Source organism: Natator depressus, chromosome 4, assembly GCF_965152275.1.
Source record: "Natator depressus isolate rNatDep1 chromosome 4, rNatDep2.hap1, whole genome shotgun sequence".
Lineage (NCBI taxonomy): Eukaryota > Metazoa > Chordata > Testudines > Cheloniidae > Natator > Natator depressus.
The window spans coordinates 74,942,205-74,963,457 of NC_134237.1; the positions used below are offsets into that span (position 1 = coordinate 74,942,205).

A 21,253-nucleotide genomic window follows, 5' to 3' on the forward strand; every position below is an offset into this window, starting at 1 on the left:
GACCTAAGTTGAAGTCCCTGCTCCAAATCAACCAAAGTGGGGATCTGAAGACAAGTTTCTCACATCATAGCTGAGTGTCACATATTCTGGACATTCTCCACCCAAATTTAGCTGCCTTTTGTGCAGGTTAGGAAAGCTCTGAGCATGCCCACTGGATCACACAAGACAGATGGGGGCACACCTTGTCTGAGAATTCCACTGAGACTTAGGCTTGAGCTAGAACTCCAAGCAGCTCGGTGTCATCAGAACTGAGGGTTTTATGCATGCCCACTAGTGGCAACTTAGGCGCTTTCAGAGCAAGGATTTTCAGGATCTAAGTTGTGCTTAAATGTTGGCCTTACTTGCTTAAGTCCTATTGTTTATCTAGCCCTTTGACTACTTGTTTGCATAAAAATTAACAAGATGTACAGAGAATTGACACTTTTACAGAGGAAAAGCATTCTGAATAGAGTTAATTCAAACCCATGAAAACCTTCCACAAGTGTTCTTAAAGCACCTTTTTATCCACATTCAACAGCTAGTGAAGGAAATGAATCCTCCAAATTGAACTTCATCAACAGAACAGTTAATAGCAGGTCATTAAAAACAACAGCCAGTCTTGTCTGGAAGCTTTTCCAGCTTTTACAAAACAGACACTAAGAACATAAGGCAACAACCATTTTAATGCAGAGTTTTCAAGGACACCAAAAAATTAAGATACATTAAAGTAAGCTTGCATTACCCAGTGGTTTTGTTCAAGTAGACAGAGCTAATTAAAATACTTATGGTATGATATGGTCATTTAAACTTTTTTCCCTTTTAAATTTTCTTATCAATCTCAAGCTCTTGATTTAATTAATTGATCAGCAAGCCTGCTAAGTTAGAAGGAAGATCAAAGATAGCACTTTCTCAGGGTCCTAGGTACTCAAATAATTTTGTTCTCTAAAGATAAAATTCCATTGTATACATGCAATTGCTCCTTTAGAGGTGTAACCTACAAAGGGTGTGTATGTGGAGGGGGGCAAGGGACAGGCACTCACAGAGCAGAACAAGGACAAAGGAAGCATTTCCATTTAATAAGCATCCTACAAAGAGAGCTGACAACTTCATAATTCAATTTTCAATACAAGTGGCAGGCTGGGGATAGGAAAATTCTAATTAAATAGAGAAAACTGATGCTACAAGAATCAATATTTAAAACCTTGCGCAAATGGGAGTAGTTGAGCGCCATCTATGGGTAAAGGTATTATCACAACCTGAGAAACCAGGGAGAAGAAACTAATTTAAAAAAAAAAAAAATTGAAGCCACGACAAGAACAGTAACAAGTTACTAAAGGAGTGACATATTTGAAGTGGCAGCTTGTTTGCGGCTGTTAGCCGATGGCCAGGGATGTTTGGTGAGGTGCCAGCTATGCCCGTTTTATACCATCCGTGACTTTAACCGCTAGGACGCACTGTCCCTTCGCAGCGGGCAGCCCGGGCTAAGCTGACGGATGCCCCAAGGTCCTAACCACCCGTGACTTTAACTGCTAGAGCTCAGAGCTCCTTCGCAGCGGGCAGTCAGGATTGACTGACAGGCGCCCCAAGAGTTTGCCCCGTGGAGGCGGCACAACTCAACGCTAGGCTCTTAGTACTCTCACCTAATGGCCAGGCTTTATAGCCAAAACGGCTGAGGTTCTTTTAATTGTGTTGGCTGCTTCACAGTAAACCAGAGAAACAAGTCAGGCTTATGCACAAATGGTTACCAAAATTTATTAAACTAGATTCTAATCATGTGGTTACAAAATTGCTAGTGCCTACTTATTTAAATGTAGAGATGTTACACACACAAACAAGTTACAAAACTGAAGCTACAATCCCAAAGAAAGAAAAAGTATAGAGCTCTATTTCAAAATATGTGTACACTAAAGATAGGAGATCAGGTGTGGGTGCTTCTTACCCTCCTTGCATCTCTCGATTCCAGCGGTGCCAAGCCAGGATCGGTCACTCAATTCCGCAGAAAGACGAATAAGGGACAAGGCTTAGGGACCCTCTTAGCTGCAGAAGCCTTGGGAGGCTGTCACTTATCTGACCAGCAGATAGATAGTGAAAAGCACTCAAAAATCATGGTGCTGTAGGTCCCCTACTTATACCTCTGTACTCCTTTATTCTCTCTCTCCTTTCTATGCTAAATTGGGGCTGGTCTGTCGGGGTGACGCCAGCTCTCGCAAGAGTAGTTCACACTTGCAAGGGAGAAACAATAAGTTTCGACTACTGGACACTTCTTTTATCAGGGTAAATATTTTCTCACCTAGGATGTTGGTGTGTGTGCATCATGCTGTTTTAGTAGGGGCTAAGAGCCATGTCTGTCACAGCGCCTCTGCCTGCTGTGAGCCCAATTGTTGTATACATTCCCAGAGGCACATTGTCGCAGCACACCTGTGCTTCTCACAGCTTCAAAGGCTGTGCTGGAGTGCCCTGGTGTTTTGGCTCCCGTGTGTTTCCAGCAATGCTGGTCTGAGGGGGGGGGGGGGGGGGGGGGGCTGGCTGTCTGGCTACAGCGGCTAGGAAAAGTTTACAGAAAACAGTACAGTTTATTACACTACCAAACAAATAAATAGCAGCCGAAAAACCCCAAGCTAAATTTCTTTTGCCAGTAAAAAGAGAAGTATTTTTATAAGTTGCGTTATTGTAGTGCATCCTAACTTGCGACAGATTACTGATTAGTAATTTAAAGAAAGAAAACAAATCTATACCTCTCAAGCAGTAATGTCTATAGCCAAAGACCACAGACAGGAGATCTCTCAGTGTAAGTTTTTACATGACGACTAGTGAGGAAACATGGGAGAAAGTACTGTATTTCCACACTTAGGCATCAGAAGGACAGTTCCCAGAATTTCATAGAATCATAGAACTGGAAGGGACCTCGAGAGGTTATCTAGTCTAGGCCCCTGCACTCAAAGCAGGACTAAGTATTATCTAGAAAGTCCCTGACAGGTGTTTGTCCAACCTGCTCTTAAAAATCCTCAATGATGGAGATTCCACAACTTCCCTTGGCAATTTAGTTCAGTGCTTAACTACCCTGACAGTTAAGGAGTTTTTCCCTAATGTCTAGCCTAAACCACCCTTGCTGCAATTTAAGCCCATTGCTTCTTGTCCTCTCCTCAGAGTTTAAGATCAATTTTTCTCCCTCCTCCTTGTAACAACTCCTTTTTAAGTGGAGTACTTTGCATTTGTCCTTACTGAATTTCATCTATTTACTTCAGACCATTTTTCCAGTCTGTCCAGATCATTTTAAATTTTAATCCTATCCTCCAAAGCACTTACAACCCCTCCCACCTTGGTATCGTCTGCAAACTTTACAAGTTTACTCTCTGTGCCATTACCTAAATAATTGATGAAGATATTTAACAGAACTGGACCCAGAACCGATCCCTGCATGACCCCATTCGTTATGCCCTTCAGCATGACTGAACTACTGATAACTACTCTCTGGGAACGATTTTCCAACCAGTTATGCACTCACCTTATAGTAGCTCCATCTAGGTTGTATTTCCCTAGTTTGCTTACGAGACAGTATCAAAAGCCTTAGTAAAGTCAAGATATACCATATCTACCACTTCCCCCCTATTCACAAGGCTTGTTACCCTGTCAAAGAAAACTATCAGGTTGCTTTGACACGATTTGTTCTTGACAAATCCATGCTGTTACTTATCACCTCTAATTTATTAATCTGGGGTTCAGTTGCCAAAAAGGACTGTTAAAATTAAGAGATTTACAAAAATGAATTATGGTCAGTGAAACACTTAATACAGAAAAATCAGTCTTATTCCACCCACAGTTCTTCTAGAACTGACCTGTGGGCTCGGAATCTGTACATCTGATGGGTGCTTTACCTGAGCTTAGGCAGCAATGGAATGCTGATCACAGAAGCACTGCTCACACTGACAGACCACAACATGGGAAGTGAAAAGGAGAGCACAGTATGGAAGCCATCTTCTGAAAATGAGTCAGTTGCTGGGATCCTACCCAACACTTTGGGATTGGAAGGTAACAAGAAACATCTCCATTTGTTCCCAGAAATAAAGGAAGAAAGGAGGGAGTGTACCTGAGTCACAGAAAGCCACAAAACAGAGTAACTTCCTGACACTGCAGAATAACGTTTGCAATGTAATACTGCATCACTGTGACTGAACATCATGGAACGATGAAGCATCACCACAAAAGCAGAAGCTTACTTTGCTGCTCTCCATTCAGACATGAAATTGTTCTCCAGTTCTTCTTGGTACAACAGTCGTGCAAACTTTCATCTGTTTTTGAGACTGGTTCCAAAAGGCATTTCCCATTTTAAATTATAGTCATCCACATACACCAGCTGAGTATTTTGAAATCCCACTTTATCATCAGTAGATATTTTGGATCTCTATACAGTATTCTGGAATCTAAAAAAAAAATCAAATTTGTTCGTCCTGTAGATGAAGCCAACTTGCCCACCGGAATTTAGAAATAACCCGCCAGATTAATAGATTAGTTTGCTAGATTGAGAAACTACAGATCAAGTTTACTGACATATTGGTGACATGGTAATAAAACAAAATACATTAAAAAAAATGAGAGCATATGTGCTATCTCCACATACATTACTCTTCCTGAAATATCTGTGCAAAAGGAAACTGCAAACACTTTGTAAAATGGCAGTCAGTGAGCCTTTTCAGCCTTCTTTTCCTCCTTGGTCTTTAAGTGTAAATGTAGTTGTACAGAAAAAATTAAATGCAGTCTACTACTTGCTCAGATGGCTGATTTAGCAAAGGACTATAAACCATGAAGTGAAACTGAGTGAATCCTGGAACTTTATTGCAGGCAGCACCTGGGAAAGGAAAAAAAGAAACAAAATGACCTGCCTATTCCCTATAGGATTAGTATGTCTGTCATATTTCATCTTCTAAAGATCCAATTATTAATTCTGGTACAATGGTGTAATTTCCTTTTACAATCTGTTTAACCCAACATTGAGATTTCTCAAAAGCATTTTACTTTTCATGTGGAAACAGCATGCTCATTACCAGTGTAGTGCACTTAATAAACTTAGTAATGTAAATTAGAAAAAATATATCTTAATAGTGATAAGTGTAATGTGTTCCTACAACTATAATCTCTCAAACACAGAACTGTGGGAAGAGAGATCAAAGATCTACAACAAGCAGTCTACCCAATAAGCCATATTGATCAGCAAATTTTACTTTCTACTGATCTAAGAGTTTACTAATGAGATGCCCAGCATAATGACTGATCTTGGATTGCTTTGAAGCTGTGTTACAGTCACATTCAGACTGCCTTATGCCATATCCTAAAGATGTTTGGGATTTTTAATTTTTTTTATAAACCTTCAAATTAATCATACCTATAAAAATATGAGAAATTGAGGTTATAAATGGTTTTGAGTATTTACTAACTCCTCCAGGAAAGTTCTGTACAAATCTTAAGATATTAGGCTGAAGAGGGCCAACTTGGATTTACAGGGTGTTTGGCAGGATACCATTTAATTATGTACTTCCGGACCTAATAAAATATCTGGTATTTGATAGTAAGAGTGGAAAATCCCCTTGCTCCCCAACACTGGTTAAAGTTGCAGCCTGCTGCTTTAAAATCCACCTCTATGTTTCACTCGTCTGCGTCAAAGTTCTCTGTGTTGAACAAAATATAACAGGAATACATACCAAAACTTCCAGTTGCGTTGGCACAGATAACAGCACCAAAGAAGTACGGAGCATACTTCTGGATCCTGGAAATAACTTTCTGGCAAGCTGTAGCTGGATCTGTTCCTGTCCTCATATACTCCACTGCTTGATAGCTGATTTAGGAAACAAATCAGAAGTTACACTCATTATGACTGAATATAATCAAAATAGACATTCTAAAATATGATAGCTCAGAATTCAATCAATTACTGGAGTACAGGGGGAAAAAAAAAACGACTGGTCAAATCTCCATGTTGAAGATATTATGGTATTCAGTTAGCGATACAAAAATATGGCATTACATGTCCACTTCATATGAACAAAGCAAAATAATTTACTTTGGAACACAAATACAAAACTGGAGACTAAGCTACTGATCAACTCCTTTCCTGCTTGGAGTTTGCAAGAACTGCTGAATTGCTGTTTTTCCTCATTAAGGAAGTGTTTTGGGGTTTTTTTGTTTTGTGTGTGTGTGTTTTTTGTTTTTTTTTTTTTAATAAAAGTTGTCTCAGATTTGCCAAGAAGCTTCAAAAGGTGTTTTCTTTTTTTAAAAGGTGTTTTATTTTAAATGCAAAACCAAACTAAATACCTTCATATCTATAGTAACACCACATAATATCATTAGACTAACGATACTGCTAACCAGTTCTACATTTCCACAATGCACAATCTCAAAAGTCAACAATTTTGAGTAACAGCACAACATGGACCTAAAAGGAGTAGTCTGTTCTGATTTCAGAAAACATAAATACTGTATATCAAGCCACTATGTCTTGTTACAATAAGAGAAACTCAACTAAGGAGGGAATGAGCTTCAAATCTGGCACTTTGGAGGAGGACTATCACCACATTTTGGGAAGTTCCTTATCTCTGGACTCAATATCTTCTGTCACAGAAATACAAGTTACCAAAAAAACCCTATCTATTCACCTGAGCCGGATAAAAATTTGAATGTAGAGCTTTCATCCATAGTTTGTTTCCTCGTAAGTCAATTATTTTGAGATATTAACTTATATCATACATCAACATTTCAGAAGTGAAAAATCAAGGGGCAAAATAACTACTGTTTTCTGGACGTTTGACAATTCAGAGCTATTCTGCTTTACATTACACACCCTATTCTGCACAAGACAAGCACACTGACAAACAGAAAGGACATAGACAGTGTCTTCTAGTCCAGTCATTTCGTAAAACTGGAATGCATAAAGCACTGGTATTCCAAGCTTTTGCAAACAGTTCTTCAAGCTGCTTAAAAGAGGACTTTTCAGCTCACAAGATAATAGTTAAGATGCTATCTATTGTAAATATCAATGTCTCTATAACCTGCAGAATGGAGTACTGCAATATATTCTATTTGAGGCTACCCATGAAGACCATTTGCAAAATTCAGACACCCAGATTTTAAACAGACTACACTATTTTTTGGAAATGAAAAGGAGCAGGCACAAAGTAAGATGCTGACTATATACAATTCCAATGGTGAAGAAAATAGCCATCTCTGAGACCACTCTCTCTTCTTCCTAACACTTAAGAAGTGTTTGTTCCCACAACTGAAACTTGAGTGTAGGACACAAAGCATTTTTGGTGGAGTACATTTAGATCTGAAATCCACTAATTTCTTCTGTCAAAGCCCAGGTTTGGCAACATTTGCAGGATTTTCAATGAGGTAGCAGAAAACATGTTAAAGAATTGGTAAGTGATTTGTTGTCTGTAAGAGAGGATGTGGGGCTAGTCTGGTATTTTTGGCCATGTTGATTGGTATGAATAAAAAAGGAAGCAATGGCCAAATATGTTAAGCAGCCAACAAAACCAACAATTTTATTAATTCATCACTTGATCTGATGATTTGTTTCACAGGAATTCTCTGGCAAAAATGTAAGCCATCTTCCCCAAAGGGACAAACCTGGGCAAAAAGCGCATCATGATATCACCATTTCCAGTGGCTGCCGCTCCTCCAATTGTACTATCAGCATAGGCTCCAGCTCCAGCTACTGGAGAGTCCCCTACACGACTATATAGAGGAAGGAAAAGAAACATCAAGTTAAAATGAAGACAGTTAGTTATAATGGGCCAAATTCTGGTCCCAGTTACACTACTGTGCAACCTGGCTGAAGCCAGTGGGGTTGTATCAGTGTACCAGAGCAGAACTAGACCCAATATTTAAAGGCAAATTCTTAGACTGGGTTCTTGTTTAAACACAACACAACATAAAATAAATAGCAGCAATGAGAATACACCAGGATTTTACAGTTTCATATTCCAGGAACTCCTAATCTTACACCACGGTAATGAGAGCTCTCTACTCTCAGTAATAAGGACTGACTCTTGGACACCCCAACACACTGCCAAGAAAAAAGCAAAATCACCCAGTGAAATAGTGACTGTTCCACAGTTTCAGCCTTCAAGAGTATTCTTCCTTCAAGATACAGAAGGTTTCTGTTTCAGTTTAGTCCACTTTGATGGTGGATTAAGCAAATCTGGAAAAAGGCGCTCATTCTTGAATAAGAGTTCATACAGAGTTATTCAGGAATAGGTCCTGAATAGGTCCATGTGTAAACAAGCCCTCATTCCTTGATCCTGTTGTGACTCCTAAAGTTCTGGAGATATTTATTGAGTCAGTCCAAATCAAATTTATCATTGACATGAGTTTTTTAAAGTTTCTTTAAACTTTCAAGAGTGAAAACATGGGTCATATGTCTTTTTTTTTTTTTTTTTTTTTTAAAAAAAGCTTTTAAAGGGGCCACCAGGCTATTACAAGCATAAAGCAACAAACTCAATTCAACATCAAATATGCAAGGGGTAACCCTAGATCTACACATTCTTTAGACAATGCTCATAAAGAACCTATTCTTGCTCCCATTTAAAAATGAAAAAAAAAAAAAAAGCAGGCCTAAAGTAACTTCTACTATATTTATACACAAAGTTGAAAAAACAAGCCCACTAAAAATTGTAATTGCAGCAGCACCTTAAAGATGCACCAGAAAATGGGGCCCTGTTGTGCTAGTCCCTGTATAAACACGATCATTTAGATAAGCAAAATATCACCTCACCTACACAGATAATTACATGAAATCAAGGATTACAAATACCATATGTATTTTTCTCAAACTACAAGTACTAACCCCTGGATTTTGTGGACTGCACCATTTGTAGATGTCCCAACTGCAACATTTCCGGAACCACCAATTACAATCATGCCTATAGATTTAAACAATGGTGAAGCTTAACAAGAATAATTTCTCATATATTTGTTAAAACATTGGTTACAATTCAGCAGCATAAAAACTGATCATATATTTATAGCCCTTGTAAGGGCTCTATTTTTAAAATGAAGTTTTACACCTGAGTTGTGATTTTCAGAGGGACCTAAATATTGGTATTTTAAAACATTTGAAAATTGGGCCATATATAATCATTCTTGGTAAAACAATAATAAGTATAATTTAAATTCTCTAGTGAATTTTTTTATCCAAATTTTAAAGAGTCCAAAAAGCCACTAGTATAAATACACACTCAAAAATACATTAATAAAGCTTAACTACCTTAACCAAGTACAAATGAAGAGGTGACATATTCAACATATGACCCACCAATCTTGGCACCCCCTTACTTCCAGCAATTATGGAATTCAGACCTCAATTCAGAAAGATTCTTAAAGCAGTGAGTAGTCCCACTGAAGTCAATTAGGCACGTTCTTAAGTACTTTGATGAATGTGTGTGTTTGTCTCAGCACTTAAAATTTTAAGTGGTAATTCTTTGGTAATGAAAATTTTGAAGATTTTTTGCACGACAATCAATCACCAAGCTGGCAAAGATCCAGTCCAAAATGCAGAAGATAAAATTTAACTGACGAACTATAGATAAATAATCTGTACTGAGGTATTTGGAAATGTCTCTCCGAAGTCTGCAGTTCTGGAACGTCTGCTATGCCGACAACGTGAAAAAAATCATGAAATACAAGAAAATGTTATAAACATACAAAATTGCCTACGATGCAACAACCAAAAATGCTTTACCAGTAAAGTCTTTACAAGAATATTACTCCTAACCTATTTTAAGCATATAAATTTGCAAACAATGCTGTTGCTCAAATCAAAAGTTAAAAAGAAGAGGAAACATTAAAATAGATTCTAGATTTACAAACCCTAAATTGACTAAAGAGTTGCAACCAACTCCTTTACAACATGTGCATAAATAGTACATACACTTGAAAATAGTGCTATATATCTGGTATACTACCTGTCTGAAATAATTTATTTGAACTCTAAGACTGAGTTGATCATGAAGCAAAAAAGTGAATACATCTTTTAGCATAAAAGAACTAAAGAGTGTTACCAATTGTATCATGATTATGAATATTTATTCTTTTCTGTGAGTTGATCCATTCTTCACTATTTAATTGTTTAGCCTGTTTGTATGGTCCACAGGATTTTGAGGCATCTGGTATTACATTCTGTAATCAATATTTTATTCATATGAGTCTAATATTTCAGTAAAGATGCATTTTAAACAAACTACTGCAACAAAAATCTAAATTCCACTGTTGTACAATATTTTAAGATATCTAATGCACAGTTGTACTGAAGTTACAAAAGCTATGGATATTCTTATTAAGAGATTAATTGACTGGCTTTCCGTAATGTGTGGTATAGGATCTGTTAATCTGATAGTGCCTATTAGAGAAAAGCAGCAGAACAATCACAAGACTCATTCTTTGGTCAAAACAAGTTTGCATTCTTCAGCAAGATAAAGAAACCACAGAAACAAAGTTGCTGTTAGTACCACACTCGGAGATAAAGTAATCCTCTTGTACTTAAGATGACTAAACTTGGTTACAAGTAATACTTTAGGCAGGACACCTTTTCAAGTAAATGAACAGGCAAGAGAGTATGTACCAAATTAAACTGTCTCAATTCCACTGTATTTCAGATACAAAAAAAAAAAAAAAAAAAAAAAAATCTACAGAGGAGTGGGCTCTGCAAGCATGTAACAGTCTGTGCACAGAGACAAACATGCTAACTTATGATTGTCATCATCTACAGCAGGGATCTCAAACTCATGGCCCGCAGGCCATCTGCAGCCCGCGAACCTCCCCAATGTGGCCTGTGGGGCTCCAGCAGTTTTGGGGCCGAGTCTCCCCTTGGCCCCACCTGCTGCCCCCAGGCACTCCCCGCCAGGCGATTTACAATGGCCCAGGGCCCCAGCAGCGCAGCAGAACTGAGTAGCAGCTGCCTGCTCACTCCACATGTCTGCTGGCCCCTCCCTGTGGCCGCGGCGTGGGGGGTGCTGCGCCTATGCGCTGTCCCTGCCTTGAGCGCTCCTCAAGGGCCAATGGGAAGCTGCGGGGGTGGTGCCTGGGGCAGAAGTGCATGGAGGCCCCCCGGCCCACCCCCCCTTGGAGCCCCAGGTAAGCAGCGGACCCCCCTCCCCGAGCCTACATTCCCACCCCCTCCAAACTCCCTGCCAGAGCCTGCACCCCCGCTTCCCACACCCACCCTCCTGACCCTAAACTCCCTCCCCGAGCCTGCACCACCACCCCTTTCCACCCCCAAACTCCCTCCTAGAGCCCGCACTCCTCCCCCGTCCCAGAGCCTGCACCCCAGACCTCCTCTCCCACCCAAACTACCTCCCAGAGCCTGCACCCTAATCCCCTACCCCATACCTCCTCTCCAACCCAAACTCCCTCCCAGAGCCTTAGGCAGGTGGGGTCGGAGTTTTGGGGGGCAGGTTCTGAGCAGCATGAGTGACATTATTGGCCCGCTGGGAGGATTTGAGGACTGGCACTGGCCCTAAAGTAAATTGAGTTTGAGACCCCTGATCTACAACTACCAATTTAGGCTTCAATTTTGGAAAGACTTAAGCCTATGAGTAGTCCCTATGATTGTAATGGGACTACTTCCATGTGTAAAAGTCACTCACATGTTTAAATACCTGCAAGATGAAGGCCTTAATTCCCACTAAGGGATTTCATTTAGAAACTCAATTTTAAGTTTCTGCACTCATGCCTCACTGAGAAATCATCCTCTGTTTTTGAGGGTTAGGATTTTCTCCCAAATTCAGAAATGAAAAATCACTGTACTAATATCAACATTAACAGAATTCTACAAATCAGGCAGCAAACAGGCTTTCCAATCCCCAAGTATATCAAATGAGCAAGAATTCCAGGATTTTTAAAAAATATTTAATGGAACATTCTTTGTTCCTTTAATATGAAGTATTTCTTTCTTTAATAAGTCAAGAGTAACAAGCAATGTTGGTCAAATCTCTAAAATAAAACAATTATACTGTACCTTCCAGTAGTTTGGCTGACAGCTTTGATTAAGCCACTTTAAATATATTGAAAGAGAATTCTGAGTGGTTAAATCTTCACAAGGAAATCCCATGCTTTCTGCAAACAGTGAGGCTTTAACAGGCAAAGAGAAAAATTCAGCAATATTGTAGCATGAGTACATTAGGTTTATCATACAATATATATGTTATGATCAAGATGAAATATTAGTTTATATATAGCTCATCCCCCTGAAACTATAGAATATACTTCTTCAGACAAACAGCATGTCAGTGTAATCTCTGATATACCATCGCATCCAATTCCTCCTTTACTGAGGGCACTATATCCCACACTTCTAGGAGGAGAGATGCTATCTACTATGTCTTTTTGTTTCTTCATTTAAATACGTTCTGACTATGATGAGAGAGCTTTCTTTTCAGACATGTTGCTTTACAAAAGGAGCAAAACTTTTCAAAAAAGGACAAATACCATCCAAAATCAAGATTGTGCTATGTGTAACAGGGAAATTTTAATTTAAACAAGCAAAAATTTGTAAGTAGCAAATTAATTACAAAAACACTATCAATTTGATATCTGAGTCTTTAAAAATGTCTAGATATCAATACCTGCCCCTGAGTAACTCTGACAATTTCTGTGGCTTTACTATTACACTTTCCTAAAATTTAAATTTGATTATGTATTTCTTAAATTTTTTTTTTTTTATAATTGTCACAGTATGAAAAACAAATCAATAGCAGGGGAAACTGACTGTCTATACAGGAGAAAGAATGAAAGCAATTGCCACAAAGCACAGCCAAATGCAAAGTAAATGAACAGAAAAAAAAATAGAAAAATGCTATTAATTCATCTGTTACAGTAATCTTTGGAATTATCAATATGGAAGAAATCAAATTCAGATAGAATTGTTTACAGATTTGTAAATTACCAATCCCTTCCATGTTTGAATCCTTTGACATTTATGTGAACATAATACATAGTTTTACAAGATTCTTAGGAGTTTCCGCTTATCCAAATGTTACAAAAAAAACCTTTCAATTGATTTAGAAGTTAATTTTGTATTGCTTTTCTAAAGCTACGTATGCATTGGGAGTTTCATGAGCAAAAGTTACTGATATTTACTGACATTTCAGTATCTAGAACAAACAAGCAAGAGAGCATGTGAGCTAAGAAAAGTCTGCTTGTTCATGTTTATTGATCCTCCTTTTATTACTTCTGTAGTGGAGCTGTTGGGTAATGTGCACTAAGGTAGCATGGTTTCATTAAAAAAAAGCATCTATCATACTCCCTATCTGATATAATTTGGAGTCACTTAAACTGAAAAGGACTCAGAGTACTGTTTAGGAAGTCAGAAATATAAGACTCAATTATTTTCAATACTGAAAACCGAACAGAACGAATTCCCATTAACATTTTAGTACCAGGAACAATATACTGTACTTTCCACACATTACAATACTATCAATTACAGTATATTTTATATAATGCTGAACAGTTAAGGGCACAGTTGTGTTCTTTTTTCTGTCAATCATTCAAAGAAACTTCTGTGTGGACAGAAAAATTAAGGAGACTATCCTAGTTTCAAATATTTTTTCTTTTACTCTCCAAACAAGAGCTGAAATATGTAGAATACGGGTATTGGACAATGTAGCTTGATAAAAAGCAGAAACAATCTTGTAGAAAAACTCTTACAAGAAGTCATTTTAGTTTGTTCTAAGTACATTTTAAGGACAAATTTTTAAAAATTGTTTCTAATACTTTGTGTGGAACAGAAATTTGCCTTCCCCTCCTCCACTGATATTAAAGTTCAACTCCACACACTAGTGAGTCTGCTGTCCTCTCCAGTCAGCGTTTGCCTTACCAATTCCCAGTGTCATGCCTCATATTGGCTTCCAACATCCCTGCTCTCATCCCGCTGAGCACTTCCAGAGAAAATTGTATGACTCAACTTCCTTCACAAAGAATTTGTTTTTCCCCCCTTCCACCTTCTTTACCCTTCTGACACACGGTGCTGAAGTTTGTCACCCCTCTGACTCTCTTCAAACCTACCTCCATTATTCTTAGTCATTCTCAGACTTCATTCCTGGTATTCCAGGTTGCTCTGCTATTCCCAAACATCTTTTAGTTTACCCCATCCCAAACCCCTCTTTCACCTTGAAGCACAAAGTCTACTGTGACTTTCTTTACTTCCCACTCTACTCATTCCCTCCTGAATCCCTTGTATGCTACCGATACTCCTCTTACCACAGCCACTAGAGACTGCCTCCTGGTCAAATCAAAAGGGTCTGTAAAGCATCTCAAACTCCAGCCCTCCCTTTCCAGACCTAAAGGAGTCCTCGCATCAACTACAGCAACTGTCTCCTCCGTCTTGTCTCATTTTCTTCATTCCATCCAAAATGCTACTGCCAAATTCATCTTCTTTTCCTGTCACTGACCACGTCACCTCTTTTTAAATTTCATCTTTGCCTTCATGACTCCCTCCATGCAGCCCCCTACACTTAAAAAGCCCTTAAGTCAACCAATCTTCCATTCCCTATTCAAATTCTTCATAGTAACATTTCTTCCATAAAGTCTCAAGATATTAATCCACCAATAAAGTATTAAGTTACCTTAAAAAGATGAAACCTCCACTGTTTATAGAATTTATCAATACGTGGTGTGTTGTGCCAAGCTGTACAGTACCTGATTTATTTACAAGCTCTCTGAGGCAGAAAGTCTTCATGTATGTTTTTAAACTGCAAAGTACAATGACTGTGCTCAATAAATATGAAAATGAACTTTGAAATAAAATTAAGTACCAATTCTGCCATTCATTTTTTTTAGCAAAGCTTCCCTTGTATTTTAAGATGAAATATTGGCATATGCCAGCTTCCATTTATATAGTGTCTTATGTCAAAACATCTTTACTTAGTATGTGCATTTTCAGTGATATGCAAACAGCTCTGGCATTCAAAGTTAATAGTTGCAGCTGAGTCTGTAGAGGGAACATAAAACCCTTTGTTTTAGTTCAAGCAGAAATAGCAGAATAAAAAACCCTGGTAATTTGTAGATATTTAATAAACTTAAAGAAGGATAAATGCTTTTCAATTACTTAACAGCATTCATTTGAATATATATGTGGGGGATTCCTCCACCATCAAGATTTATCTATTGTAAGTCTCCTTATTGTACAGTGATAATTAAGACAAGGGTAAGAATTGGAAATAACTGAATAAAGTACATAATTACCTGACTCCCCCACTAATAATGTGTGTTTAGTGTGCTGAATCACTTTCCGTGCTACACCAATAGCATTTTTTATACGTCTGAGATCTGCTACTGCCCCAACTTCCATGGTGTTGCTGAAACACGAAGAATATGGAAGTGAGAAATATTTAAGGCATGCATATATTAAACAGTAACAGAGGATAATAAAACAATGACATATCTTTTGCTATAGACACTTTGTGCTTGTCTACACTAAGGAGCTGTGCCATTTTATCTTTCCCTGAACAGAGTTATATCAAGATAAAGGTGCGTTATACTGTACTGGTGGAAATCATCTTTGTACTGATATAAATGCATACATAGTCAAGTTTTACTAGTTAAGTATTTCAGGTATAAATAATTGCACCACTAAGCAAACCAGTTGCTCTAGTAAGAATGTCAAAGTGTAGGTCAGACCTAAACAATGAATAAGGTCTAAAAGACGTAACACAGAATTGCCATGAAAGTAAAATTTGTATGGAAATTAGAGAGCAAATGGTTCTCTATTAAGCTTATGCTTAAACCTTCAGATATCCCAATCCTGCAAAAGTAAGCCTTTCTCTGCCTCTTTAGACAAACAGTCGTATAGGTACTGTACATTATTTTTTAATTTTCAGGGAGAATCTCTACTCTTCAATACTCAGGAACTCCATATGCATCCCTTAGCTCCCCATCTGGCAATCAGGCTATTTGAAATGAACGTCAGGGATTGCAAGAAAAATGCTTAGCTAGCTTCCAAACATCCTGGTGCCATGGCGATTTATTCCCTGTTTGATTGGATATTTCCTTCTTTCTACTGTACCCATGAACACATCAGTTAATATCAGAGTTTGAGTGCAGTGTAATGTCTATAGAACACATCAACATGATGGCATGGTACATATAACAATGCTTACATCATACTGAACTGTACTAAAAATCCTTAGTATTATTCCCTTCTCCAAGTAACTTTCTTACCCATCCATAATCATGGCATCTAATGTTGTTTCTCCATGTTCATCTGGACTTCCTCCAAACCCCACACTTCCATCACACTGATCAGCCTCACACTGACCGCAACCTCTCTCTACTGCATCCAGCTCAGAGCCTCCTGACTGTAAGGTATACCACGCTGTAATCAACACAAAAAACCTGGTAAGTGAAAATAATTACTGTCTAATATTTCATTTAAAATTATAAAAACAAAACACACATGAAACTACACCACGTATGGCAGGTAAAAGTAAACTGTATTATGTGTTGTTATTCTTAGGTGAAACTAGAGAAAGTGTTATTCGGGATATAAAAAGTCAACATTTTTTGCATAATTGGCTAATGTTTCTGAATGGGAAGCAATGGAATATTTTTGTGAGTGGAGAGTTGTTGCAACAGTGTCCACAATTATAGTATATGATATACACTATAATTGTGGACACTAAATAAAAAAACCACAATAATATACTGTTGTGTAATTAAAGCACTCCTGCTCTCCAAGGCGTGAATAGCACGAAAGCCACACACACACAAACTCTTTCACACAGGTATATCCAAGCCCACATGGAGTCTGTGTACCTATGCAGGATCATGGCATATTTAAAGATTTTTTTTTAAACAGGAAAATGTTATATTAAAAGCATTTCTCAAGAGCCATTTCAGACAATTAACCATAGTTAAAACATGCCAGGTATAAAATTAAACCTAACAGTGTTTACAGTATATAAATAAACAGAAACTAAAAACAGTATTTATCCAGCACTAAAAATAACCATCTTTTTCCCTGCTCCCTCTCTGTCATCTATCCTTTGATATCTAGTTTGTGGCTCAAAAAAAGCCTTATGTGAGTCAACACAAATGGGCCGGCTGAACTTGGCCCACAGACCTTGATCATTCAAACTGCTTCATGGGGTCAGAGCCCTGAGCGTATGTGAAGCCACAATAAAGTTAATGAAGTCCCACATGGGTGCAGAGATGCACCCCTCTGGACAAATAGCAGGATTAGGACACAGGCCCAGATCCTGCAAATATTTATGTGCGTATGTGATGCTGTATAATGGGGAAAGCAATCGACTACACTAATATGGTCACCACCACTTGCAAAACTGTGATAAATCTTGTACAAAATATACCTTGTTTGGTATCACTGAAAAAGCTATAATCGGCTGTGTATAGTTGTCTTGTAATAATGTGTGTATCAATATTGTGTATGGAGTTATGACATTTTGCTATGTGTTTGTAACTTGAACTTGTTGTGAGTCTCCGAAGCACCCACAGGTTAACCCTTCAGGAATAACAAAAGGAGCTGTGAAGACACCCTAGCAATAGCATCCAAAATGTGCAAGCAAAATTTGCAATTCATACGAAGAACTGCTGAGTCTGCACCTAGGAAATAGCCAGGATTTTTCCAGAAGAGAGGTCAAGATATAAAAGGCAAGAACAAAAAGCACCTTTTACCTCTTTCTTCTTTCCTACCACATCTCTGGACTATTGAACTTTGACAAGGAAAATTTTGAACAAAGAACTGAGGTTCCCACTACTACTTGGGAAAATCAGAGAGACTTATAAAAAACTATCCAATATAACATCCCTGCTAACATTTTGGATTTACATGCTTTAATTCACCTGCAATGTAATTTACCTGCTTTAAACCTCTGCATAACTCATTTCTTTTCTTAGTTAATAAATCTTTAGTTAGTTTACTAAAGGATTAGCTGCAGCATTGTATTTGGTGAGATCTGAAGTGGACCTTCACCTGGTGGTAAGTGACTGGTTTGGGGGCTGTAAGAACTCAGCATGTGGTGAATTTTGGTTTTAATAACCTGTCAACACAATAGTCCAGTTTGTCTCGGTGGTAAATGTGGCAGCACTAAGACGACTAGCTAAAGCAGGGGTGGGCAAACTACGGCCCGCAGGCCGCATCCGGCTCATCAGACCTTTTAATCTGTCCCTCGAGCTCTAGCCAGGGAGCAGGATCGGATGCTTGCCCCACTCCGCACGTGCCATGGCTCCGTGCAGCTCCTGGAAACAGTGGCAAGTCCTCTCTCCGGCTCCTACATGTAGGGGCAACCAAGGGTCTCCGCATGCTACCCAAACCCCAAGCACAGGCTCTGCAGCTCCTATTGGCCAGGAGCTGCATGGGCAGCACCCATGGACGGCGCAGTGTACGGAGCCGCCGCGCCTCTGCGTAGTAGCCGGAGCGGGGACATGCTGCTGCTTCCGGGAGTTACTTGATGTAAGTGCCACCCAGAGCCTGCACCCCGACCTTCTCTCATGCCCCAACTCTGATCCCCCTCCTGCTCTCCCAGCCCTGAATACCTTCCTGCACCCCAAATCCCTCAGCCCCACCCAGAGCCCTCAACCACCCCCCTCCAGAGCCCCCTCCCACACTCCAAACCCCTCAGCCCCAGCTCAGAGCCCCCCTCCCCCACACCTCCTGCCTCAGCCCGGAGCCCCCTCCCATACTCCAAACCCTTCTGCTCTACCCCCAGCCCTGCCTATACCCCCCATTTCTAGCTCCACCCCAGAGCCCGCACCCCAACCAGAAACGTTGTGAGCATTCATGGCCCACCATACAATTTCCATACTCAGATGTGGCCCTCAGGCCAAAAAGTTTGCCCACCCCTGAGCTAGACTGTCAGTGGTTTTATGGCGAGCTAATAAAGTGACCCAGGAGCACATATACCTTGCTGCTTTGGCTAAATCTAACTATAGGATATATCACCAATTTTGGAGCATTTGCCAAGTTTGGACAGCCTGACACCCTCCATTGTGACCTCCACTAGACATGGGTGATAGCATACCTAAACTTGACTATTCTGAGTAATTCCCCCATTGTTTTGGTGAGACTATGCAAAAGTAGTCAATTTAAGCATGTGGATAAGTGTTGGCAGAAACAGAGCCTTACATTGCAAGTGAGATCTTTCACTGCTGACAAAATTAGGTTTTAACTGAGTTAACAAGAAAGAATTCGTATCAAAACTACAGTAGTCTAGCTTGGGTGCATTTTCTAAATCTGTCTCTACAACCTATAGCTGTCTTTGTGGGCGACAGTAAGAGTCAGCAATACATATCTTATCTGCAAGTTACAATATACACCTCCTAACAGAGGTAAAACAGAGCAACGAAAAATCTAATAATGGTCAGAATTGCTGCTGTCTAAAGAATTATGTGGGACGGATTCTGAAGAAACACTGAATTTTTTTAAAAAAATATGTATTTTAAGCACACTTTTAAATACCTATGTTACTAATATCTATTCAGATTATTAGAAGTGAAAGTAATGTAAAAACTCAAGTTTGTCCCAATTTATGGTGTTTCATGGTCCAAACTGAGAAAATGCAAAAAGGAAAATAAACAAATTACCTTTAAGTGTAGGTTCCTAATGGTATGCTATTTGGGTTTCAAACATTGGTGGGGAATGGTGGTGGTTTTTTAAACTATAGTTACAAACAGCAACATAGAAACACTCCTGTTGTGCTTTGGTTTGCAAAGCTTTTAATAAAATTTAAATGTTGGGGCAGATGCTCAAGTTAGGAAACATCCCGTCCCCCCATGTTTAACTGACATTTTTATAGTTCCACTTCCTATTGCTTGAACACTTCCATTACTAGTTTGACCCCCAATGTGCAGAGAGAAAAGGAGTACTTGTGGCACCTTAGAGACTAACCATTTTATTTGAGCATAAGCTTTCGTGAGCTACAGCTCACTTCATCGGATCACGAAAGCTTATGCTCAAATAAAATGGTTAGTCTCTAAGGTGCCACAAGTCCTCCTTTTCTTTTTGCGAATACAGACTAACACGGCTGCTACTCTGAAAAGCGTAGAGAGGTTGGCTGAGGAACTTCTTTGGGGTAGTCTATCCACAACAACTGTAGCCGTTTAGGTAAATCAGCATTGGAAAAAAATACAAATCTCCCCTCCAGCCCTATCAATACACGTGTGTGCACAACCAGGGCCAAAGGCTTTCTGAATACCTGCACCAGCAATACCCTCGAGAACAGCATCTCTCCCTGCTTCCCAGCCTCCCCCACGCGATCAAGGAGGGCAGTGCAAGACCTGAGTCACAGCCACCCCACCCCACTGCAAGCCAGGCGCTGCGGGGAGTGCCCTGGGCGGCACCGCTCCCTGCGCTGGGCACAGGTGCGAAGGAGAACAAGCGCGCCCGAGCCCCCGCCCCCAACAGCAACCCCAGCCCTCGCCCGCAGGAGCCGGCCAGCCCAGCCCGGGCAGCACGAGGCAAAGCCCGGAGCCAGCGACACCTGTTTCCGTTGCTTTCCTAAACGCCCAGGTGTTGACGACTAGCGGCAGCGCAGCTGGACTCACGCCCGCCGACACGGACACAGGCGCCGGCGGCAGCTGGAGGGGGAGGAGGAGGAGGAGAAAGACGCGGAGCGCCCGAGTCGCGCCGCACCCCATCGCCGCGCACCGGCTGCACTCATACATCATCCGGGACGCGCGCGCCTGAGCTCGTGACTAATCACGCGGCCACAATTTCACAGTCCCACCCGGAAGACGCTCCCGACCGTCAGGGAGGGGAAGGAGCTGTTTGGCTACGCGAATGGCCCCGCCCCCTCGCCGTTCCCAGCTCCCTCCCTCCTCTCTCCAGTGCAGTCAGTGATGTTACCGCCACCAGCCCCCTCTCCCCCCGGCAGAGCCCCTGTGCTGCTGAGCTGTGGGCGGGGCTCAGCTGCCGCGTGCTCAGTCCAGGCGGCTGGCTGCCCCCCCCTCGGCTTGCACCAGGCTGAGGTGTGAGCTGGACCACCCCTTGTTCTGTGCCCGGGTGCCAGTTCTGACCCACCCTGGGGTGGGGCTGCCTCGGTCTCTCACCCAAGCTCTGTGAGTGAGAGCTGGTGCCCTGGCACAGGAGAGGGGGAGCCGGCCTCGAGGTGATGCCTAATGTCCCAGGCATGGGGACTCCTGCTCTGCGGCCAGGACAAGGTGTAGGCACTCACCCTAACTCAGGACAGGCACCGTTGCCAGCCAGGAAAGCACCCGTGCCACTTGGATGACTCTTAGCAATGCACAGAGTAGGCCACCCCCAGCTGAG

General features: G+C 40.5%; 1 protein-coding gene across 1 annotated transcript; it reads right to left on the reverse strand.

Moving 5' to 3' along the window:
* Positions 1-2,517: 2,517 nt before the first annotated feature.
* AGA (aspartylglucosaminidase) lies at positions 2,518-20,711 on the reverse strand. The gene is made up of 9 exons (XM_074950072.1): positions 20,466-20,711; positions 16,189-16,342; positions 15,214-15,326; positions 11,987-12,099; positions 10,032-10,149; positions 8,819-8,894; positions 7,600-7,707; positions 5,676-5,809; positions 2,518-4,825 (listed from the first exon to the last, which is right to left on the reverse strand). The coding sequence occupies exons 1-9, from the start codon at positions 20,650-20,652 to the stop codon at positions 4,725-4,727; spliced, it is 1,104 nt and encodes a 367-aa protein (XP_074806173.1). The 5' UTR covers positions 20,653-20,711; the 3' UTR covers positions 2,518-4,724.
* Positions 20,712-21,253: the final 542 nt, after the last annotated feature.